At 48.7% G+C, this 22753-nt stretch overlaps 1 protein-coding gene across 5 annotated transcripts in view; it reads left to right on the forward strand.

Moving 5' to 3' along the window:
- Positions 1–22753, forward strand: part of Sema5b (semaphorin 5B) — an 82143-nt gene that overhangs the window by 20391 nt on the left and 38999 nt on the right. For all 5 annotated transcript variants that reach the window (XM_048793908.1, XM_048793911.1, XM_048793909.1 and 2 more), the window contains exon 2: positions 21023–21226. In XM_048793908.1, the coding sequence (XP_048649865.1) occupies positions 21073–21226 (154 nt within the window). In that variant the 5' untranslated portion in view covers positions 21023–21072. The remainder of the gene's footprint in view (positions 1–21022; positions 21227–22753) is intronic.

Below are 22753 nucleotides of genomic sequence, written 5' to 3' on the forward strand. Positions count from 1 at the left end.
CATTACCTCAAAAAAAAAAAAAAAAGGCTAAGTTGCAACAGGCAAAAGCAAGTCAGACAGTGGGAGAACTTCCTGCTGGAGAGGTCAGGGACTCCTTTCAAACATATCCAGCTTGGCAGATCTGTCAGTGGATTCATTTTGTCAAGAAGCATTTGTTGAGTGCCTATTCTATTTACAGTGTTGCTACATTCACAAGCATTTCATCTTCAGCACAAGTCTGTGAAATCATCTTTATTATTGCAGTTGTTGTTGCTATCATTATTAAGAGCACCGTTGCCCTCCTGCTGGGATTGTGTCTGTTGACTTGTTCTGGGTGGCTGGCATCAAGACTGGCACCAGGGCTTCCTGCTCAAAGTCCATGCCTGCTCCCCTTGCCCCACCCGCCTTCCTGAAAACCTTGGGGAGGATGTCCTGCCCAGGGGCACACAGCCACCAACTACGCAGCGGAGTGTGAACACCTTCCCTGCTGGGTATTCAGGGCAGGAGACTCAAATTCATTCATTCAGCAGACACAGGGTTTGGGGATGCAGAGGTGAATAAGACATTATTCTTGCCAGCTCTCAGCAGACCTATTCAAATCTCCATTTCTCCACCCGTGATGGATTCGGAAAATGTTCTTGATAAATTACCTTGAACCGAGTTATCACCATCCTCCTCCTTTTTTATGAGTGTCTACATTTTCAGCCATGAGTGGGCACATTATCCAAAGTCCCTTCGGCCAAGAGCAAAGAGTCCCTACCCTTTGTTCCAGCATTCTGTCATCCTCTCATTCAACAAATACAATGTCTACTGCATGTCAGGCACTGGGTTAGCAGCTAGGGATATGGCAATGAGCCAACAGACATGGCCCCTGCCCTTAAGAGTTTGCAGGTATTAGCCAGTTCTCCCCTCTTGCTCTGATTTATTCCCAAGGACTAAGGTGCCATGAACAGGAGTGGCTTCCAGGCATGGAATGTCTAGGGCACTGTGCTGGCCCATGACCAGCCCATCTTGTCTTCTGGGAATTATAGGCCATAGGGAAGTAACCAAGGACCAGTTCTTGGCTGATCCATTTCTTTGGAAGGAGGTAAAGAACGGTCCCCCTCCCCAAACCTTCTGGCTCTTGACCCAAATTTTCCTGTGAGAATTGTCCCCGGTGGACAAACCTTGAAGGGCCTCTAACGAGAGGCCTATTCTGCTCAACCTGGGCAAGAGGAGTATTTTGTGGGCCCTGTTTCTCGGTGAAATTTGGTGGATGAAAAAATCAAGGACACTGGAGTTTGTCTCATGGGGACATCAGTCCCAGAACTGTCACTTCCTAGCTGTGTGATCTTGGACAAGTCATGAATATCTCCATGCCTGGGGTCCTTAGCAGTCAAGTGGTGGCCATCATCCCTGCCTTGTGGTCATGCTGTGACAATTGAATGAGATGTCTGTGGAATCTTCCAACACTTGACAGTAAGTGTATGCCCACCCTTACTTCAGAGGACTCTGACTTTCAACTGCTTAAGGACATAGTTACCTCTTGAATTGATACACTGAAAAAAAGCTAGAGAATATGAGAAGGTACGGAAACCATGAAGTTCCCTTCTTCTGCGCTGTTTGGCTGGAACAGTGGTTCCCAGAGTGGAGCCCCTCCACCATCAGCATCCAGAACTTGATGGAAATGCAAATTTGTGGGCTCCATCCTGAAACTGGGTGAAAGTTCCAGCAGCCTGCCATAACAAGCCCTGCAGGCAATTCAGATGCCCAGAGTGTGGGGACCTCCAGGCTGGAGATCACAAACCATCTGTCACTGGACTGAATTCTTCCACAGATGTGTTCTGTTTGGCCTCTCTCATCAGCTGGAGCTGAAGCACAGCCAATCTGAGGATCCACAGTGGCCTCCTGAAGAGGATCCTGTCTCATTTTCCCATTCCTTTCAGTGTCTCACTGACTGGCCTCACTTATTAACTGCTTGGTCTTTTTATCTTTTTTATTTTTTGCAATACTAGGGAATGAACCCAGTGGTGCTCCACCACTGAGCTACATCCCCAATCCTTTTTCATTTTGAGACATGGTTTTTCTAAGTAACCCAGGCTGACCTAGAATTTACGATCCTCCTGCCTCAGCCTCCTGAGTTGCTGGGATTATAGGCATGCGCGACCCCACCTGGCTGCCTGGTCATTGTAGGCATCTGCATTTGCAGTCTGAACTCTGGGTCAGGGGCAAGTGTGGGTCCGTCTCCCAGAGAGAGAGCTGCTCTGTCTCAACTGGTGCTGGACATCAGCCTGAGACACCTAGACACCCAACCTAGCAGGAAATAGGAGCAGGGTGGCCAGTTTTCTAATTCCTAAAAGCAGCAGTCAGGTCCTGCTCGTTTAGCTTCAGAATTTGGTTTGAAGTGTTGTGAAATCCCAACACATCACACACACCCACATTCAACAGTAAGTCCAAAAATACCCTCCACAGCCACATAGAGATTTCTACATTCCCCACTACCTTGGATTATCTGCCTCGCTGCTCTCTGCCACCCCCGCTGCTGGCACAGCTAATGAGCAGTGACTTTCTCCATGCTGGTGAGAGTGAGGGAGCAGAAGGGGCTGGTGACTCTGGTGGCCACAGCAGTGAGAAGCTCAGCGGGGCAAGGAAATATCAAGGCAGGTGGGCTCCAGGAAGGACCCTGGGGCTGTGTGTCTTGGGGGGGCGGAGCAGAATGGGCGTGGAGCCAGCAGCTGTCCTTTGAAGCTGGAATAGAGAATCCTGATCAAAGTCCCTGACAACAGCAGGCATTCTGACCCTGAGAGATGAAGAAAATGAACCCAGAACCCAGCATGGACTAGGACACAGGGAGGAAGCTCTGTTCGGAGTGAGAGGAGCTGAGCTGGGCCGAGAAGCTTCCTCCTCCATAGAGTGAGCACCAAGCCTCCCCATTTTTTCCCGGAGGGATCCATCTCTTCAGCAGCCCTCTATGGAGGTGGGAAGCAGGCTGGCTAAGAGCATGGGCCTTGGCATCCATATACCTGAAGGCAGATCCCGCCCTGCCATTTCCTATGTGACCCAGACAAGCCACCCAATCTCTCTGGGCCTCAGTTTTCTCATCTTCAAAAAGGCAGAAAAGCTTCTTTATTTTATTGGCATATGGTGAGGATAAAATGAGATCACGTTTATAAAACAATTAGCACACTGTCTGTCCTAGAAAAATGAATGCAATAAAGCCTAGATATAATTATAATTATTAGAGTGCATACACTGTGTATTTTCATCAGAAGGCCTGGTATCTGGGATTTGGCAAATGTGGGATCATTGTTGAGGACAAATGGAATCAGAAGGAAGCAATAATTAATGGCCAGAAGACCAGGGAAGGCTGAAAACAGGGGTTCCTCAAAGAGACAGTGACCTCCCCTAAGACTTGAGGCCCAGAGCATTCATTGGGAACCTTGATAAAGGTTAGCTCATGCAGCAGAGAAGATGCAAGAACATCCCGGCAGAGGTGGGTACCAGACACTGCTGAGGTCACCAAGCAGTATGGCTGCAATAAAGTGACCCCCTGGCAATCTAGCTACCTTGGACAGAGAGGAGCTGTCTTGCCTGGAGCCGGGAGGAGGGACAGGGTTACCTCAGATTATGCCCACATAAGGCATGATTAACAGCAGGGAGATCCAAATTGAACTGGTTTTCCCCTGCCCCTTTTTACCAAAGAATATATTCCCAACTGTGTTGGGAGGGTGGGGGGGGTGCACATTAGAGGGCAAACAGCTGCTCCTCCTGCCTTTCCTGGGACCTGGACCCTCACACCAGGGCTACCATCTCTCTCTGACTCAGGTTCGTTGCCTCTGGGGAGACCAATCCTGAAAAAAGGGCCTGGGGTGGGGGATTAGCATTCATGCTTTTCTGACTCTGTTTAGCTGTATAAGTGGTTTAGAGGAGGATAAAGCAGACCAAAATGATCATAATTATGAGAGGGGAGAGGCACAGTCACAGAAGTATAATCCACATTAAACTGTAAAGGGGAGTTCCATGGCCTCCCAAGGCCCTTTCTACACTAATACTTTGTGAGTCTGTGAACTTTAACGTTCCTGGGGGCCCATCCGGATAATCTGGTGACATGGAGACCAATTGATTTTTGGATTTACAGCTTTCCAGAAAAATATTTCTGGGCCTTGGAGGGGATCTGCACATTTCCTTGGAGAGACCAGGAGCGGGGAGATCAGGAGTGCAGGGAGGACGCAGATACAGACCAGCTGGGGTCAAAGCCACAGCCTTGGGTGGGTTGAGGGTTGGGTCTGGGTACCTGGTTTCTCTTGCACACAGGGTGAGCTGGCAGAATCGGAGCCAAGTGAGAAGTGTGCAGTTTTGTCCTGACACCAGCCTGTCCTTCCCCTACCTCATCTGCAGAGGCCCCCAGTGGCTGGTCTTAGGTCAGGTTCCTCAGAATCAGAGCCTGTGCCAGGACTCTTGTGCAGGTGATTGACTGGGGAGTGACCACATGAAGAAGCAGGTGCAGCACAGGGAGAAGCTAGGCTGCCTGATTCCACATGGAGCCCTGAGCATGACCTGAGCCACAGAACTCGTCACACTTGCATACATGGTGACATGGGGGGGGCAGGGGGTTCCACTCTTCTATTCCCATGGTCCTTGGAGTGTTGTCTCCTGGGTGTGCCTGAGGAGAAGACCGCCTTAGGCTTCAGGCAGGCCTCTGGAGAAGGTTGCACAGACATGAACAGCCAACTTCGGCGGTGGCAGTGGAAGGGTGCCCTGGCCCAGGAGTGGGGAGCCGGGTGGGGTACCAACAGCACCTGCAACACTTGGTACCTCTCTTTCTTCTGTGAAATGGCACTCAAGATATTTCTTTCATACTTTTGAAGATAGAATAGAGGCCATCAGTGAGGTGGTTGGGAAAGGGAAATCTAAGCTTCCTGACTACTCTGTACTCTATGAGATTGTATTCCAAGGTGAATAATTCCTGAGATGATTCTTCCAAGACTAATCACTCTTAAAGCCTTATTATAATGATCATTTTACGCTGAGTATTCATACTGACTTGATTCTACAATGGCACTGTGAAACAGGTCTTATTATTACGATTCCTCCTATATAAAACTGGCTCAGAGTGGCCAATTGTTTACTTGAGGTGACTCACCTTGTCAAAGTAGTCCATATTAATAGTGAAATTTCAGGCCGTACTGTAGACATCTAGGGACTATTTTCTTGGGGGGGGTGCGAGGGAGCTCTTCTCTGAGTTGCCCTTTAAGTCGTCAACCTCTTAGCACCCTTCCCAAGCATGTCTCTCAAATGGAAACATTTCTCAAGTGCCTTCAGTGTTCCAGACACTGGTAGATTCTGTGGCTTAAAAAGGATGGTGATGTCTGTTCCAGGGGGCTTAGAATCAAACCAGGGAACCAGCTTTGAGGCCATCAGGGAGGTATGATTAAGTGCCCATTAAGAGGGTTGGTGGGCATCACAGGAACTGGGGAATTGGGGTGGGGGAACTTCTGCAGGAGAGACTGTTCCAGGATGGCTGGGTGTCTAACAAGGGTAGGTCTTGAATCAGCTGGATTCAAGGTAGCTTCTAGAGTTCCTTCCTACCAGCTGGTAATCGCTGGGACACCTGTGCCAAGAAGTGGCACATCCTTCCATTCATGAATTTATTCATACAAACCTGTGTTAACTAAACTCTCACTGCACAGCAAGCTCTGTGTTTGGTGCTGGGGTGGCAAAACTGAGGGGCCTCCCTCAGACCTCCACTGCCCATGCTGAGGTCCACTTTGCTGTCCTTATATCCAGGGTCTGCATATCCCAGGGCTCCAGTCTTGGCTCACTGTCTCAACAGCATGAGGATATTCTGTGACTCTCTTGACTTGACTCTTGCCTTCTTTCATGGTTAAATCCTGGCTGCTGCTCAAGACATCACACTCAAATGCAAGGCAGAAGGTAGAGAGAGGAAAGCGATTGATGCCCACTAAGCCTATTCTCTCCTAAGGATGGTCATCACCTTCCCTGAATATACAGAAGATCTTTGCTTATTCCTCACTGGCCAGAACATGCACATGAGCACCGATGACTGCAGAAGAGACTAGGGAGACAAGAGTCCCACAAGGGTAGGAATGTGGCCCCTCTGTGTGACCAGGGGTTTGTTATCGAGGACAATGGAGAATAATATCATAGAGGCAACCAGCAGTATTAGCCACAGGAGAGCCGTGGACTTCCTTGTACAAACCAAGCCTCTGGCCCCAGCTCCTGCCCAAGAAATTTCTGGGTTAATCATAGTCCCTCTTGCTGAAAGACAAACTTGCTTCTTCCTAGCCTGTTCTCAGAGAACTATGCTACTGTCCTCTTGTCCTTCAGCACAGAGGGACTAAGCCCAGGCCCCTCTCCATCCCTCCCCTGACCCAGCCAGGAATCAGTTCTCCTGGTTTCTGCTCAGCTTACCCACCGTGGAGCCCCCTGGGAAAGTTAATGGGAGGGAGAATGAAAGCAGAGGAAGGGTGTTAATTAAACACCAGATGTTTAACTCTGTTAATTAATGGCTCTGTCACCCTGACTGGCATCAGCCTTCTCTTCTCCATCTCCCGTACCTTACCATTCTCTCCACCTCGGGAGGGCCTTGAGTTGAAAGCTGAAGAGCCTGAGACCAGTGGAGAGTGGGGGGAGAAAGTAAGCCAGGGAGACCCTCCAGAGCACCTCCATTGCCCAGGAGGGAGATGTGGACATACTAGCATATTGGAGTGGGAACAGAGAAAAGGACCATTGGGAGACAGATAGAAGTCTAGAGGCCCAGACAGACATGTTTTATTTGGCGCATGTAAGGATTTCAAAAAATGCAAATAGTCGCCAGCATTTAAACATGAGGGAATTTGATGCAAATCCAGATGTGTGGATTTTCTATAAGAATGAACAGGCTTGGGTCTGTGTCCTCACAATAATCAGCTGGAGGAGGAGGCTGCATGGCCCCCACCCCATCTGCTTGGCTCCTGTGTTACCTGCCAGTCCTGAGGACATCAGAGTTTGGAAACCACTGTTGAGGGTCAAGTTACTACTTACAGGACTTGACAGTGGACAGGGTGTGAGATGCAGGCCAGGAGAACCTAGGAACGCTGAGATGTGAATCCTGACCCCAGAGGGGGTTGTAGGGCCACTGGCAGAAGTGGGAAAGGTGGGAGGAGCAGGTGAGAGCAGAGAGATGACAAATTCATGTGGGGCAGGCTGTGCCAGTAATGCCTGCGTGCCTGACACTGAGATGGAGGTGGCCATGTGGTCTAGAGTCCTCCAGAAAGAGGGGCTGGGATCTGGGTAGCTGATGGAGCAGGGGAAGTGAGAGCCCTGCCTAGAGTGGACAGATGGGGGCTGAAGCCACTCAAAAGGAGCCAGGGCAAGGGAAGAGGGAATTGAGAAAAGAACCTTGGAGAACCACACATTTGGGAGGAAGAATCAGAAAGGAAAGTTAGGGCCAACAGGGAGGTTGGAGGGGACCTGGACGTATGATGACAGAGAAGCAGACAGAGGGTCCACTAACTACCTCCTGGCATTTTTCTCTGCATCACCTGTTTTGAAGCACGAGTAGTGTTTCCAGAAGGACGTGTGGCCAGGGAAGTCAAACGTGGCCAAAGCCCTTATTCTGTGCCCTGGGTTTCTTCTTCCTCCTCCCCCACCACAGCTGGCTCCCCAACAAGATGTGAAGTCAACCACTCCATTGTGGCATTTTGACCTCTTCCTGGAGTCTTAGCCCTAAAAACTCTCCAAAGAGAGAGACTTGTCCCTAATTGAAAGTTTCAGTATCACCCCAGAAATGGCCACTAGGAAAGCCACCTCCCTGAATGTTCTGTGTTCACACCCCATGAGTGTGAGTGTCAGACTGCAGCTTCTGTTGCTGACACGAACATGAAACTCCTTGTTGCCTTGAAAATATCTCCCGTCTATGGAGGGGCCAAAGAACAGAGGGCTTTGGAGCGAGAGAGAATTCTGGGCCAGCTCCAGACTCGGTTCCTTGATAGGACCTGTCCCTCGCTTCTCTAGCCTTGGTTTGTTCTCATGTGAAGTGAGTGTAGGAATGCCCAGAGGAATTAGTGGGATGATTTCCACGGGTGTGCTTGTGTGTGCGCGCATGTGCACGGAGCCCGTCTCCCAGTCGGTGGTTCCTTCCGTCTCCCGGTGACACCGGCAGCACAGAAGGCAATCAGCAGATGTTACTGGTCTCACTTCATTTCCATAGATTTACAAGCATCCCTTTATGTGTTACTGAAAAATCGGGTGCAAATCCTATTTTAAGAACACAGTGCAACTTGTTACTTGGAGAATGCTTTGGAAAATCCTTTGGGGAAGTGAATAATGATCACCCTTTGGAATAACTCTCTTGCGAGTGTTCATGAATTTTCGGTTGCAGTGTGGTTCACCTGTAAGGTCTCTCCTATAACCTCCCCCTTGTGGCAGTCCCTTTCCCACAGGAGACTGTCACACTTTCCTGTGCCTGTTATTTCTGCATCTCTGGTCCTCCCTCTCCCTCCACCCTCTCAGGCTGAACATCCACGTTCCCTGATTGTTCCCTCCCCGACCGTGGCCTTTTCTCCTCTCTGTCACCATGTGACTTAACTTGCTGGGGACGGTTATCAACCACTGCTCCTCCTTCTCAGAAATTCAGGCACAGATGACTCTCTGGATGCCAGAAAGGTGTTTACCCTGGGGTTTGAGACCTGTGGTGGGTGTGGCAGGCAGAATAACAGCCTCCAAAGAGGCCCCCAGCTTTATCCCCGGAACCGTGAATATGTCACCTTACATGGCAGGAGGGACTTCTGTGGATGTGATTCCATTAAGGACCTGGAGGTGGAGGGGTTTTGCTGGATGAACTGGGTGGGCCCCATGCAATCCCATGGGTCCTCACCGTGGCAGGCTTCCTCCGTTGTGGTCCCAGGGAGCCAGAGCTTAGCTATGGGAGAAGGTTAGAGAAAGGTGATGCTCCTGGCTTTGATGATGGAGCATGGGCGGCCTCTGGAAGCTGGAGAAGAGAAGGAGAGGGATCCCCTCCTAGAGCCCCCAGGTAAGTGAGCTGCCTGGCAGCACCTTGCCTTCAGCCCTGTGAGCCCTGGGGCAGACTTCTAGCCCATGGGACTGTAAGATAATAACGTGCGCTGTCATAAGCCACCAGGTCTATGGTTATTTGTGTCAGCAGCAACAGGAAAGGAATCCAGTGGGCAGCCTCCTGCTCCATCGGGCAGCCCTGCCCACACCTGTCTGTGTCTCTTGTGCCTGCCTCATCACACGGCCATGGATTCTAGAGTCCTCCCTCTTCAGTGGGTGGTTTCAGCCTCTCCTGGGCCTTGTCTTGGATGCCCATAGCTTCACTCCATCTCCTGATGCCCCAGCTAGATGGTCAAGGTGGGGATGGGCAGTAAAGAGCTGGCTTCACCCACTGGTCAGGAGTCAGTGCGCACAGAGGGAGGGCAAGGGGATGGCAGTGGGTGAAGACTGAGTGAGAGCAGAAAAAAGACCCCGTCATCTATGGGTCATTAGCACACTTCCAGGGATCTCAGCCCAGTGTATTTTAAGAGATCTTCTTAAAAGTTGATTTACAGTATATATACATATACTAAATATATATGCATATGTATAGTATAGTAATGATATATATATATATATATATATATATATATACACACATGTATATAATAAAATTTGTCATCTTAGGCATTTTAAAATTCAGTAGTTGGGAACACTCATTGTTGCGTAACCATCACACCATTCATCTCAAGAGCTCTGTTTATTCTGCATAATGGAAGTTATCAAACCATAACTTCCCCTGCCCCCAGCACCTGGCAATCACCATTCTGCTTTCTATCTCTATGGATTTGATACCTCATATAAGTGGAACCGCACAGTAGTAATCTTTCTATGACTGCTTTCTTTTACTTTCTATAATGCCCTCAAGTTTCATCCAGGTTGTAGCATGCGTCTGAATTTCTTCCTTTGTGTGTGTGTGTGTACCTGGGATTGAACCCAGGAGCACTTTACCACTGAGCCACATCCCCACTTCTTTTTGTTATGTTTTATTTGAGAAAGGGTCTCACTAAGTTTCATAGAGCTCATTAAATTGCTGACCCTAGCTTTGAACTCACCACTGTCCTGCCTCCACCTCCCAAATCACTGGGAATACAGGTGTGTGCCACCACACCCAGCTAATTTCCTCCTTTTTTAAAGGCCAAATAATATTCCACTGTACATTTATACCTCATTCGTTTATCCATTTATTTGTCCATCTCTTGGGGGATGCTTGACCTTTTGACTATCATGCATAATGCTGCTATGGAGGTGGCTATCTCTTCAATATTCTGCTTTCAGTTCTTCTGGATACAAATCCAAAAGTGGAACTGCTGAATCATAGGATAATTCTACATTTAATTTTTTGAGTAACTGCCATCTGTTTTACCTGGTGTCTCTACCAGGTAAATTTTACACTCCCATCCACCCGTTTGAACTGCTAAGGGTACTTCAGTGGCATGAAGGACATTCATACTGTTGTGCCACCACCCATCTCTTTTGGAGCTCTTTGGATGATAGGACTAGCTCTCTGGATGTTGCTCAGGACAGGGAATAGAAATGGCCCCCCCTGCGAAGGTTCTCGATGAGTGAGGGAGTCTTCTGGGAAACTCAGGAAAAGGCAGACCTGTCACTGGATTTGCATCTGTTTCTGAGCTGTAGGCATGTTTTCAAAGGCAGTTTCCATTTTACACAGCCCCGGAATATCTGATAGCAGAATGTTTTCGTGGCGAGCGCCTGCCCGTGGGGAGGAGGCAGGAGGCCGCTCTAATGAATAGATAAGCGGGTGTGTGTTTGGCAACGTCCTCAGCATTTAATTCCAGTAATTAAAGTAGGCAAGTCTCCTTTGTTTTCTTTTCCTTGCAAAAACAATAAAATATTACAGAACATTTGGGAAACGGGAAATGAAACCCTTCTCATCATCATATCACCTTGGTGGCACCCACCACCGTGCCCATGGTGGTGCCCATCTGTGCAAGGCAGGAACCACTCACGCTCTTCACCTGGTTCAGGCCACACTGCAGCTGTGCGAGGTCTGGCCTGGCAGTGGCCCTCGGCCATGTCCTTTCCTCATCAGGTCTGTCCCTGCACCTTTGGTACTCCTTCCTGCACAGGCCCGCCTTCTCCTACAAAGCTGTCCTCAGGACGTTTACGCTCGTCTCTTTTCCCAAGTGAGGGGAACACTCCCTGTGTGTTCTGGATTTGGATTTCAGTTCTGACCTTTAGTCCCCATGTCCTGAGTGCAGAGTAACTGTAGAGAGTGCTCAGGAGATTTCATCTCCTGCAAGGATCCCTGGGGTGGCCCAGGCTCCATTCTCAAGGCTTTGTGTCCTAAAGCTGTTTTCTGAATGGCGGAGTTCTGTGTGGTATGCTGAGACCAACTCTGGGTTTAGATCTACCAGTTGACTTTTTTTTTTGTTTTGATACTGAGGATTGTATCCAGGGCTGCTTAACCACTGAGCCACATGCCCAGCCCTTTTTTATATTTTATTTTGAGACAGGATCTCACTGAGTTGCTTAGAGCTTCGATAAATTGCTGAGGCTGGTTTTGAACTCATGATCCTCCTGCCTCAGCCTCCTGAGCCGCTGGGATTATAAGCATGTGCTGCCACGCCCGGCCAGTTTGACCTTTTGCAAGTTACTTAACTGGATTGTGCCTCAGTTTCCCCATCTACAAAATGAGGATGACAGTAGTACCTGCCTAATCCATGGGGTTCTTGTGGATTAAAATGACATACTTCAGACAACACAGAGCACCACTTAATACATAATAACATGGTTGTTGTTATTACTTAGTATCAGCTCTGCCACTAGTTCCCTATCTAATCTTAAACTGGACATTCTCTCCAAAGTCTCAGTTTCTTCAATTGCGAATGGCCGGTAAGAGCCCCTCTTGTTAAACTTTCTGTAATCACATTTTTCTTTTATCTCCCACCTCCCCACCTTGTCCCTTTGGGTTTAATTGCACTCAGAAAGGTGTGGGTGCGACTGCAGGAACGACTTCCAAAAACTGATGGGACAAATGCATAACTTGGAAGTTTCTAGGAATGTACAGAAGAGAGGAAAGCCCAGCCCCCATCCTTAGCAGGGCCCAGAATTCAGAGGCAGGAATGAGCTTGCCCTTGGGAAAGGGCAGGGAAAAGGCATCCCCACACCCTCACCCTCCAGGTTCCGGAGCTTTCTGAGCCTCTTCTACCCCTCCCCCATCTGGTCCCAACCTTCCCTCTGGGCCCCAGTCGGTCTAACTGGGAAGAAAAGAGGAAAATCCGTATCCAATCTGCTGTATTCAGAGCAAAGGGAAGGAATCTGCATCTCAATTTTATCTTTGTGCAGAGTTTGGTTAAACTTGGCCCCCCAAGTGGTGAGGGATGGGTGGTGGGAAGATGCCTTCCCTGCCTGCCTTGGGAGAAGCCCTTGTGGGGATTTCCAGGGGCCCTAGGCCTGCGTGGGGGAGTGAGGACGCTCCCATACCTTTTTCTGCTGCCAAACCACAGACGGATACATTCTTCGCCACTCCGGGTTTCCCCTCTATTTCCTCTTTTCTTTTCCTTCTCTTTTTCTCCCCTCTTCCCAGGAAAGCAGCCAAGTAAAGAATTTGAGTGGAGGCCAGGAGGGAGGGGTCCTGGAGAGGAGGACCCGCCTGAGGTCCTTTCCCCCAAATCTTCCTGGGTAGAGCTTGGGGTGGGGACCAGAGGAAGCATGTCCTTCACTCCTACCCGCCCTGGGCCCTGGCTCTTGGGCCTGGGCTGAGGGTGGCGGTCAGCAGGCTGGCTCCCACTCTGGACTCTGCCCTAGGCTGTCCATCGGGAACCTCTGGAATTTATTTCTCCAGGGCCTCTCAGGATCTGGAAAAAGTGGCTCCCACAGTCTAAACTCACAGGAGGCTGATTTGCAACAGGAAGTCAGTTTAATAATTTATAGCCAGAAAGCACTCTCCCTGCGAAGAAAGCCCACTCAGGAAACCAAATTAAACTCCGAAGACTGCTTGTAGAGATGTGGAGCCAGGACTGTGGACGGTGTCCACAGGACCAGGGCCAGTATGGCCTTAGAGTGGAGTGGCCCGCACTATGGGGTTCACATCTCAGCTCCATTGTTCACTGGTGCTGGGACCTGTGGCCGGTGCCCCCAGCTCAATCACCTGTCTTTCTTCTCTGTCAACTGAGAATGATTATCAGCTTTCTTTCTTTTTTTTTTTTTTATATTTTTAATTGGCATATTATAGTTGTTCACAATGGTGGGATTTATTACACATTCGTACAGGTACATAACAGAACAGTATAACTTGGCCAATATCATTCCCCAGTATTTCTCCTTTCCCTCCCCCTCTCCCCCACCTCTTCTTTTCCTCTATTCTACTGATTCCTCTTTGATTTTCATGAGACTGCTCCCCCCTCAGCCTTTCTTTTCCTTTTTATCCACATATGATAGAAAACTTAGGACCCTTGACCTTCTGGTTTGGTTGATGTCATTTAATACAATGTTCTCAAGTTCCATCCATTTTCCTGCAAATGATATGATTTCATTCTTCTTTATGACTGAATGAAACTCCATTGTGAACAGCTTTCTTACAAATTTGCCATGATATCTTGCAGGTCAAGAGCTCAGTACAGTGACAGGTGTGCGCTCAATCTGCTTTAGTCGTTTTTACTTGAACCCTTATCTTTAGGGTTCTAAGTTGTCTTTTCCCTTTTGGTAACATTATTTTTTCCCCTCTAAAAAGAGAAGAGGTCCTTGCTTGCTCTGGAAGGAGGCCTTCTTGTCAGCAGCAATTTGAGGGGTACTCCTGTTCCTGTCTGGGTACGGTTTCATGGACAGCATGGCCTCTGACCTGGGCCTCCAGTTCCCTTCTCCTTGCCTCTAGGGGGCCCAGCCCTGCATCAGAGCTGATGCATCCTTCACAATGGGTACAAGAGGTCTAGCCATGCTTTGGGTGTGACACTGGGCTCTCTTGAATGAGAAAGTGCCCAGTTCCAACTCGAGTGCCTTAGGACAAGCAGCCTACTCTACCCCTCCCTCCCAATGCCCATTGCCATCTGACTTTCTAATGTTCAGACTTGACTGTGTCCTTCCAGTGTCCCCAACTATCCCTGGGTCCTCCTGCACTGCAGGAAACACACGAACAAACAAAAAACCTTCCGGAGCTTTAGATTTGTTCTTAAGTCTCATTGTGAACTTGGCCCCAGTTTCCGGACTCTTCTCCCTCTGCCCACATCGCCAGTATCTGTGGATTATCTCAGGATGTCCAGGGCCAAGTCTTTGCCCATGCTGTCCCCTCAGTTTGAGTGCCCTTGGCCCTGGGCTGGGGAAGCAAGGCCCTGTTTGAGGTCTACCTTCTACTATGGGCATCTTAGGCCTCCTCCCCATGGGCAGCCCTCTCACTTCCATTTGCACATGGCATCTTATACCCCATAGGACCCCCTCATCAGCCTCTCCTGCTGATCTTCCAATGCTTTGGTCTCACTGGGCTGTGAACTGCTGCAGAGCTGGGACCCCCGACCCCTCATTCCTCCTCATGCTGGATGGGCCCTCTGGAAAGCAGGGGAGGGCATGGTTGTTCAAGGAGAGCCTATTGGGGGCCAGTTTGTGCTGTGGGGGGGATACAGCGCTAACACACACTCCGAGTCTCTGTCTCCCTCATCCTTCACCCCAGCATGAAGGGCAGAGGTCCTCAAACTGGGCCTCCCAACTGCCCTGGCCTGGCTGTCTGCCCTTCCCTTGCTCTCCCTCACAATCCCTCTGAGACTTCACCCCTTCCCCGGGTTCCAGCCAATTCTCCTCTTACTATCTGTGCCGGGAAAACAAGCCCTGGAGAAATCCCAGAGCAGGCGAGCAGCCCTCCAGGGTGCCTGCGTTGGGGTGCCTTCTCTCTCACACAAGCACACTCCTCCTGTGCCTCCAGGCTCCATTAGAGTGACCCAAAGCAAGGACCCAAGGAATTGGGACAGCAGCGTCAGCAAAGGCAAGAGAAGCTCTGGCCTAAGATTCAGGAAAGTGCTTTCCTCCTGTCTCAGGGTTTCCCAAAATAGCTGGAGTCAGCTGGTGCTGCACTTCCTTCCCCCACTCCCAGAGCACCCTGTCACCACCGTGCCAGTGACAAGCAGCCAGAGACAGAGTGAAGACTGTGTCCCCTGTGACCCCAGGTCCCAGGTAACTGCCCCTGCCCTTCATGGACATACCATTAAACTATAAGCTCCTTGCAGGCAGGGAGCACACTTTTGTCATTTGAGCCTCTCCCACTTCTGCTTCCCCACTGTACAGGGCCTGGCACATAGTAGGTGTTCAGTTCTCAGTGAAGTATCATAGAAATGAATGGTAACTGGCTGAATGTTTTGTCTATACCAATCAACTTACAGGAACGGGTTCTATAATAGGCCTACTCTGCCTTCAGAGCATTCTTTCTAAGGCAAGGAATTATTAATCTTAGTTAGAGGTGATGACCTGAGGCTTTTGCACCCTGGTTTTGCATTCTCCCAAGCTCGGGGCTTTCTGTTGTACTGTATAACCATCAGGAAAATTGGATGGCTTCTTGCTATGCTCTGCTGGTGTACAAAGGGAGATTGTTTTAACATCAGATCAGGCACACTTATTAGAAATAGAAATTTTTATTTGTCTTAGGAATATTAGTATATTTTTATACTTATAATGTAAGTATAAGAAACCAAGCCGTATTTGGATAGAAATGGTGTTTGTCTAATGATAATTGAGACCTGAAAAAATAGCATTTAAACAAATTAGGGGTGTATTCATCTCTAGTAATAATAATGACAGTCGGCACGAACTTCATGGCAGGTGCTACTCCAAGCTGTTCAATAAAATAATTTATTTAATCCTGCAACAACTCCTAGAGATGGGTGTTATTTCCCCCACTTTACAGACAAAGAAATGAGAGGCACAGAAATGCAGGGCTCATGGTAGAGCATATGCTTAGCCTGCTTGAGGACCTGGGTTCAAAGCCCAGAATCAGGAAAGAAAAGAAAAAAAAAAAAAAAAAGAGTCAAGTCTGGGAAAGAAGTCTGGAGGTAGGCAGAGGAGAGCAGACTCTGTGTCATCAGGCGGCCTGCGTCTGCCTTCCTGCACCACCATCCTTCTCTGGAGGTTAAAGAGCACACGGCTAATGGAAACCCACACCCCCCTTGCCCCTTCCTCAGGCACCTCTCACCTTCCTCACTGGCCACCTCTGTCTGGGAGGGCAGGAGAGATCTTCACAGGACACATGCCCTGCCCCTCAATGGTGAAGAGAGTGCTCCACAAAGGAGGGTGGCAAGAACACACGCACAGGAGGCAGTGCCCTGGCAAGTCCTGCTCAGATACAACCCAGCTGGCTCAAGCAAAAACAGGACCTTCTCCCCACAGGCAGCCCTCTCACTTCCATGTTATCAGACCTGGAGGGGGTGGCTCACGGAAGTAGAATGTTGCCAGACCTCAGGAAAGGGCCAGAACTAGGAACTCAAGGCTGTCAGCATCCCAGACAGTTTCTCCTATCTCCTGTCACTGGTCTCTATCTTCAGATTGTCCTCATCTACATGGTCTGTGGAAGAGGACCACCCTCCAGCTCCCTAGGGCCACCTCTCCACCTTCTAGGTTCTTTAGCAAAGACTGACTTGACCCTTGGGGGTCACGCACCCAAATTGCTTATGGGAGAGCACATGATTGGTCTATTTATATCACATGCCTACCCTGCTGCATCAGCTGTGGCTGCTGTGGGGTGGGGATCATGTGGTACAGAAAAGACTTCTGAGGCCTACCCCTTTGGCCACAGACGGAGGGCAGATAATTTCCAAAGATGGGGAATTCTTGGAAGTTGGAAAGTCATCCTACACACATGCACACTCACACACACACACAATCTAGAACTCTGTCAGGCATAGTGGTGCATGTCTGTAATCTCAGCTATTCCAGAGGCTGAGGCAGGAGGATCACAAGTTCAAGGCCAGCTTTGGCAACTTAGTGAGACCCTGTCTTAAAAAGTAAGAAGGGCTGGGGATGTAGCTCAGAGGTAGAGTGTCCCCAGGTTCAGTCCCTGGTACCAAAACAACAATAAAAATAAAATCCAAGTATTTGGAGCTCTGCTCAAAACGTCAGGCCTGGTACCACTCAGTGATGTGAGAATTGGCCACTCTTTTCTTAGGGTGTCCCCCAACCCGGGTTCTGCTGAAATCTGCTAAGCCGCCCGCCCTGGCTCACTGTTCTCTGGCCATCGGCACCCCCACACTGCAGCCCCTTCCTAGCTGTTCTGCTCCTCTGACCCTGCTTCCCACCCCTCTTAGGGCTCACTGCCTTTCTTGCACGAGGGAAGGAGGTCCTTGAAGTGATGGCAAAATAGGTCCAAGTGTGAGTCTCCAGCTCCTGATGACGGGGACACTGACCTGAGTGCAGGCTTTTCCTGTGGCCTGCAGCCTCTGGGTAACTCTGGGGTGTGCTGTGTGCGTGTCCAGGTGCCTCTCTCTGTCTTTCTCCTCCCTCACCCAGAGGGAAGGTAACTGAGAGAGGAGATCCCGGATCCAGGACTGACCTTCTCCCTGCCCTGCCCCCATCATGTCCCCTGTGTCCCTTCTCTTCAGAAACAGCAGACAGACATGCTGTGCTGAGGCCCAGGTGGACACACTGATATTAATTTAGCAATTACTGATTCAGGAAGGACTTGGAGGACATATTTACATAAACACCATAATGAAAATGGAACTTCTGCGACAGGACTTAGGAGACTTAGGGCCTGGGGACTCAAGGAGGAGAAGGGGCCAAGGATGTTCTTTTAATTCAAGCCCCTGGGCTCAGGATCTGGTCCCAGAGTGCCAGCCCTGTGTCTCCTAGGCTCTGTGGTACTCAGACCTGGGTGGGAGGAAGGGAAGCCTGGGAGGGGAGAGTAGGGTAGGGGAGGGGAGGGCTGAGGATGATGAGGGAGGACAGGTGTCTTGCCAACTTAGATGTCCTTGGGGCTTAATGGGAGAAAAGCCCAAGCCAAGGTCTCAGAGGATGATATTTGAGTTCCTGATGATGTGTCGTATCAGAAGGCTCCCCACAGGATGCAGATGGTGAGCTCACAAGGGTATGGAAGGTGGTAGGGGACCATGTAGGATGCTCACTGTGCAGTACCTGGGGCTGGTAACCCCGGGGGGTGGTACCACCCCTGGTTCTGAAGGGAAGGGGAAGGAGAGTTTGGGAAACCTAGAAGCAGAGGAGCACACAGGAGCCCTGGCCTGTCGGGGTTGTAGCCAACTCCCACTGCTTTCTCCTCCAGCTCCATTGGTCAAACCAGATGGAGGAAAAGGAGGCCTGGATGCAGTCCATGCAGGGGTCTCTGGAAGGAGAGAGTAGACTTGGAGGTGCCAATGGAAGTATCCAGCACAATGTCAAAGGGCCCAAGGGAACCCTCCTGCCCGCAGCAGGTCGGCTCACACTAGTTGATTGCTCACTGTCTGTCAGGAACTGTTCTAGGTCTTTTAATGGCAGTGACTCCTGTAATCCTCACAGCTGCTGGTGAAATGGTTATTGTCATTATCATTCCCGATTTGGGGAAATTATGGCAGAGTCACACAGTTAGTAAGAAGAGCTGGGATTTGACCTCAGGTTATTTGGCTCCAGAAGGTTGCTCTTACCCTTTGGTACCCTGTTCTCCACTTCCTGTGGCCCTGTTTGAGAGGTCAAGGACCAGTGTTGGGGAAGAGTTATGGTGGGCACCAAGGCTGAGACAGAAGAGCCAAACCCCATATGGCAAGAAGACTCTGCCTAGCACCAAGACAAACTCTGTGTGAGTTACAGTGTGAAAAAGTTTGGACTCAACTTCTCTGTGTGTCTACTGAGAGGAGTGGCCAGGCCCTTCTGGGGAGTGCAGAGAATGTGTGTGTTTGTGCCTGAGGATGAGGGGATCAAAGAGGGGCTATGGGAACTAATTCCTTGTGGGGTGCTAGACAGGGCAGGGTAGACCAGCTGTGTCTGTCATTATTTCCTTGAGGTCTTGCAGCAAGTCAAATGATGAATATCAACCCATTTCACACTCATGGGGAGCCTTAGGCAGGAGGAAAAGAATCTCACTGTTATTTTCCAGACCTGGAGGGAGGTAGAAGAGAGAGGAAGAGTTAGGAGCAAAGGTCCTGGAGTGGGAAGCAACCACAGGGGCTTCTGGTCCTTTGGATCTCACCTTTGGAACCCTCACCTGCCAACCCAGGCCTCTTCCCCCAGAGGAAGTGATTCTGATTCATTTCATGCCTTGTCAGAAGCCCCTGATCTAGTTCAACCTTTCATTTCATAGAAGAGAAAATCATTCTTTTCACAGCTGCATAGTACTCCATTAAAAGATGCACCATAGCTTAATTAAGCAGCCTGTTTTTAGATATTTGGGTGTTTTTTGTCTTTCTATCATTTCAAAGACTGCCACAGTGAATAATCTCATACATAAGTCACTTTGCACATGTGCAGGTGCCTCTGTAGTCTATTTTTGCTCCTAACTATCTGTGGTGACAGAGCAAGTTTGATTTTTCAATTTGCAATCTGTCGCAGATGGATACTTATGTAAAATTCAATAAAAGTAAATTACTAGAGAAGAGAATTGAAAAAACAATATGCAAAATGCAAGCCCGAATATTCTGTTCTCTCTCTCTCTCTCTCTCTCTCTCTCTCTCTCTCTCTCTCTGGCAGTGCCAGGGATCATGCCAGAGCTTCACGCAAGCTATGTAAGCATTTTACCCCCAAGTTGTACCCTGAGCTCCAAATATTTTTAATACACATAAACATTACTTTAATTATTATAAAGGTTTTAAATACTGATCTTCCCATTTCTTTATTTTTCATTTTTTTTAGTTGTCAATGAATATTTATTTATATGTGGTGCTGAGAATTGAACACAGTGCCTTACACATGCCAGGCAGGTGCTCTACCACTGCACTATGACCCCAGCACCTGACTCTCACATTTCTGCATCTGTCTCACTGAGAGCCATTACACTGTGAATCCACACTTGTCTACAGACCCCCCACTTTGAGGATGGCAAGCCTAGTCCTCCAAAATTGGTTACTGGGTCAGATGGTAAATACATGGGCAGCTTTGCCAGATACTCCCAGGCTACCTTCCACGGGGATATGCCATTTTGCACACACTGGCCCCTTTCCCCACAAATTCACCAAAAAAATGTGTTCTCTAATTTGGATTTTTATTACCTTGATAGTTGAGAAGCCTAAGTGTTAATTGGTATTGCTCTTCTTATGAGTGAAGTTAAGTGTCATTTGTATTTTAAGCACTGTTTGTATTTATATTTTTTACCCACTTTCCTACTGAATTCTTGGTCTTTTTCTTTTTGGTTCTGAGGAGTTCTTTATATGTTAGGAATATTAGTCTCTGGTTTGTAATAAGAATTGCAATTTTTTTTCAATTTGTCATTTGCCTTTTGATTTTACTTAATGTTATTATTTCGGGAGAGGGGGACACGCACAGGTTTGTGCTTTTTCCCATTGTTTAAAGTAGGTGCATTATAATTATACACAATAGTAGGGCTCATTGTTACATAATCATACATAAGTTTGTGCTTTTAATGTAGTCAGAGTTGTTAATGGATTATGGATCTTGAGTCATGGTTTTTCATTCTAAAATACAAAGGATTCTGCCCAAATTTTCTTCTAGTACTTTTATGGTTTTATCCTTAACATTTAAATCTTTTATCCAATTGCAATTTTTCCTAGTATAGGGTGTAAGGTCTTGGGTTTAAGTTTTATTTGTTTTGTTTTTACAAATGGCTACCTATTACCCCAGTTCTGTTTATTAAAATCTCTTAAATACCACCTCTATGATTAAAACTAATTTTCAACCATTTGGGATCATAATCGAAAAATCTCTATAATTTGTCAGTTTTGTCCAGGATACCATTACAAGGAAAATTAGCTTTCAAGACATGATCTATAACTTTATATTACTAGTAAACTCTGAATAACATAAATACAATACCAATCTATCTTTAAAAACCCTGTGGGGGTCTTTAAAGGAAATTGAGAGAAGTGGGCCTCGATGGAGGGAACACTTGGTGAGACTGGGTTTTGCATTTCAGGTCCTCTCCTCAGGCTGTCCCCAGAAGCTGGGACCGCAAAGGCGTCCACCATGGTGGCACCGAGACCCCTGGTCATCTTGCTGCTGCTGCCCAGCCTCACCCTGCTGGTATCTCACCTCTCCAGCTCCCAGGATGTCTCCAGTGAGTCCAGCGGTGAGCAGCAGCTGTGCGGCCTGAAGGAGCACCCTACCGTGGCCTTTGAAGGTGAGAGCATCCAAGTCAGAAAGGAAGTCAGGCCTCAGCAGGGTCTTCCCAGCTGCTGGAAGCCCCTGGGATGTTCATTTCCTGTTAGGGTGCTGAGACTCATCATCTGATAGATATTTTAAGAAGAACAGGTAACATTGCGGGGAGGGGTCTAATTTTTGTCTCCAGGTAATTTATTCAGGCCCTTCATTCACCTCCTGGGGCCACTGTAGTCTTTTGCTGGGATTCTTTAGTTAGAGAATGAAGTCATATGGGCCTCAGGTGAGAGTGGCAAGATTTGGTGGTGGTGTCAGAGCTGTTCCGGAAGCATAGGCTCCGTTCCTTGGCTGCTGTAGGGGAGGATACAGAGGAGCGGCTCACTCACTAGGAATTGCCTGGAGAGCTCTGGAAGGCTTCCTTCTTGCTCTAAGTCAGCTGCAGGGATGCCTGGCTTTGGAGTCCTGGGAACCCCCATGGAAAGGGGGCCCTGTGTGTCAAGAGAGAGCGTGGGAGTATTCTATTAAAGTGTTTCCCAAACTGGGATTTGTGAATCACTGGACATATTCCAAAAGGTCCATAAGTTCTTCATGATTTCTAAAATTATTATATACATTTGATGATAATCCAAAAAGCAAAACACAGACACCACAGAGGCCTGGATGTTCTCCCATTAACCAGTTTGAGGGTCTCTAGTTGTGCTACGATCACATTCAAACTTCAGGATCTACCATCTAGGTGGCCGTGGCTCACGCTGGAATCTGCAGGCGTAGTGTCCAGGGTCCCTGGGTTCTTGAGTCTGATCAACACTGGCCGACTCCTCATATTAACTCCACTGGGGAGAGACAGCAAGGCAAGGAGATTGTCACCTCCTTTTACAAACAGGAAGACTGAGGTGTGAGGGCTGGAAGACTCAGAGCAGAACCTCAAAGTAGGTCTGTCTCCTGACTCCACGGCCTGTGATAGAACAATCAATCAGGTGCTCTCCCCTCCCGTACCCTGGACAGGAGGACATACAACCCTGTCCTGTGGGATTCCACCTGGTCAGTAGGGCCCCACGAGATGGAAACCAGAGCAGAGAAAGCAATCAGTACTCTAAGGCTAGAGTGGTATTTGAGGGATAGAAGGGGCCACAAGGATGGGAGTTGGGGGCTTCCTGGGTGGGGAGGCTGGGGGCACTTTGAAAGCGTGGGTTCCACTTCCCTTCTCAAAGTGGGAAAGTTTCCAGCTGTCTTTTCTGCACTGATGCTTTGAAGCCTTAAGTGGATTATAGGCAATTAGCAATGTCCTAAGCCTGCAGAATGCACATACCCTCAGATATCTGATGGCCCCTGGAGTACTGGTGGTTGTCACTAAAGTGAGGGGACAGAAGGAACAGAATTCCTAGGGCTGTTGGGGAGCCCCTGTGACAGCTCCTAATGGACCATTTCCTGGTCTGTGTCAGGGCAAAATGTGTGTGTGGTGCGGGTAGGTGGGAGAGCCTGAGTGCCTGGGTTCCCTGAGACTATTTTGATCTTGAGCTGTGAATTAGACAAATCTGACTTCCCACTC

The sequence above is a fragment of the Marmota marmota genome, unplaced genomic scaffold (assembly GCF_001458135.2).
Source record: "Marmota marmota marmota unplaced genomic scaffold, marMar, whole genome shotgun sequence".
NCBI lineage: Eukaryota > Metazoa > Chordata > Mammalia > Rodentia > Sciuridae > Marmota > Marmota marmota.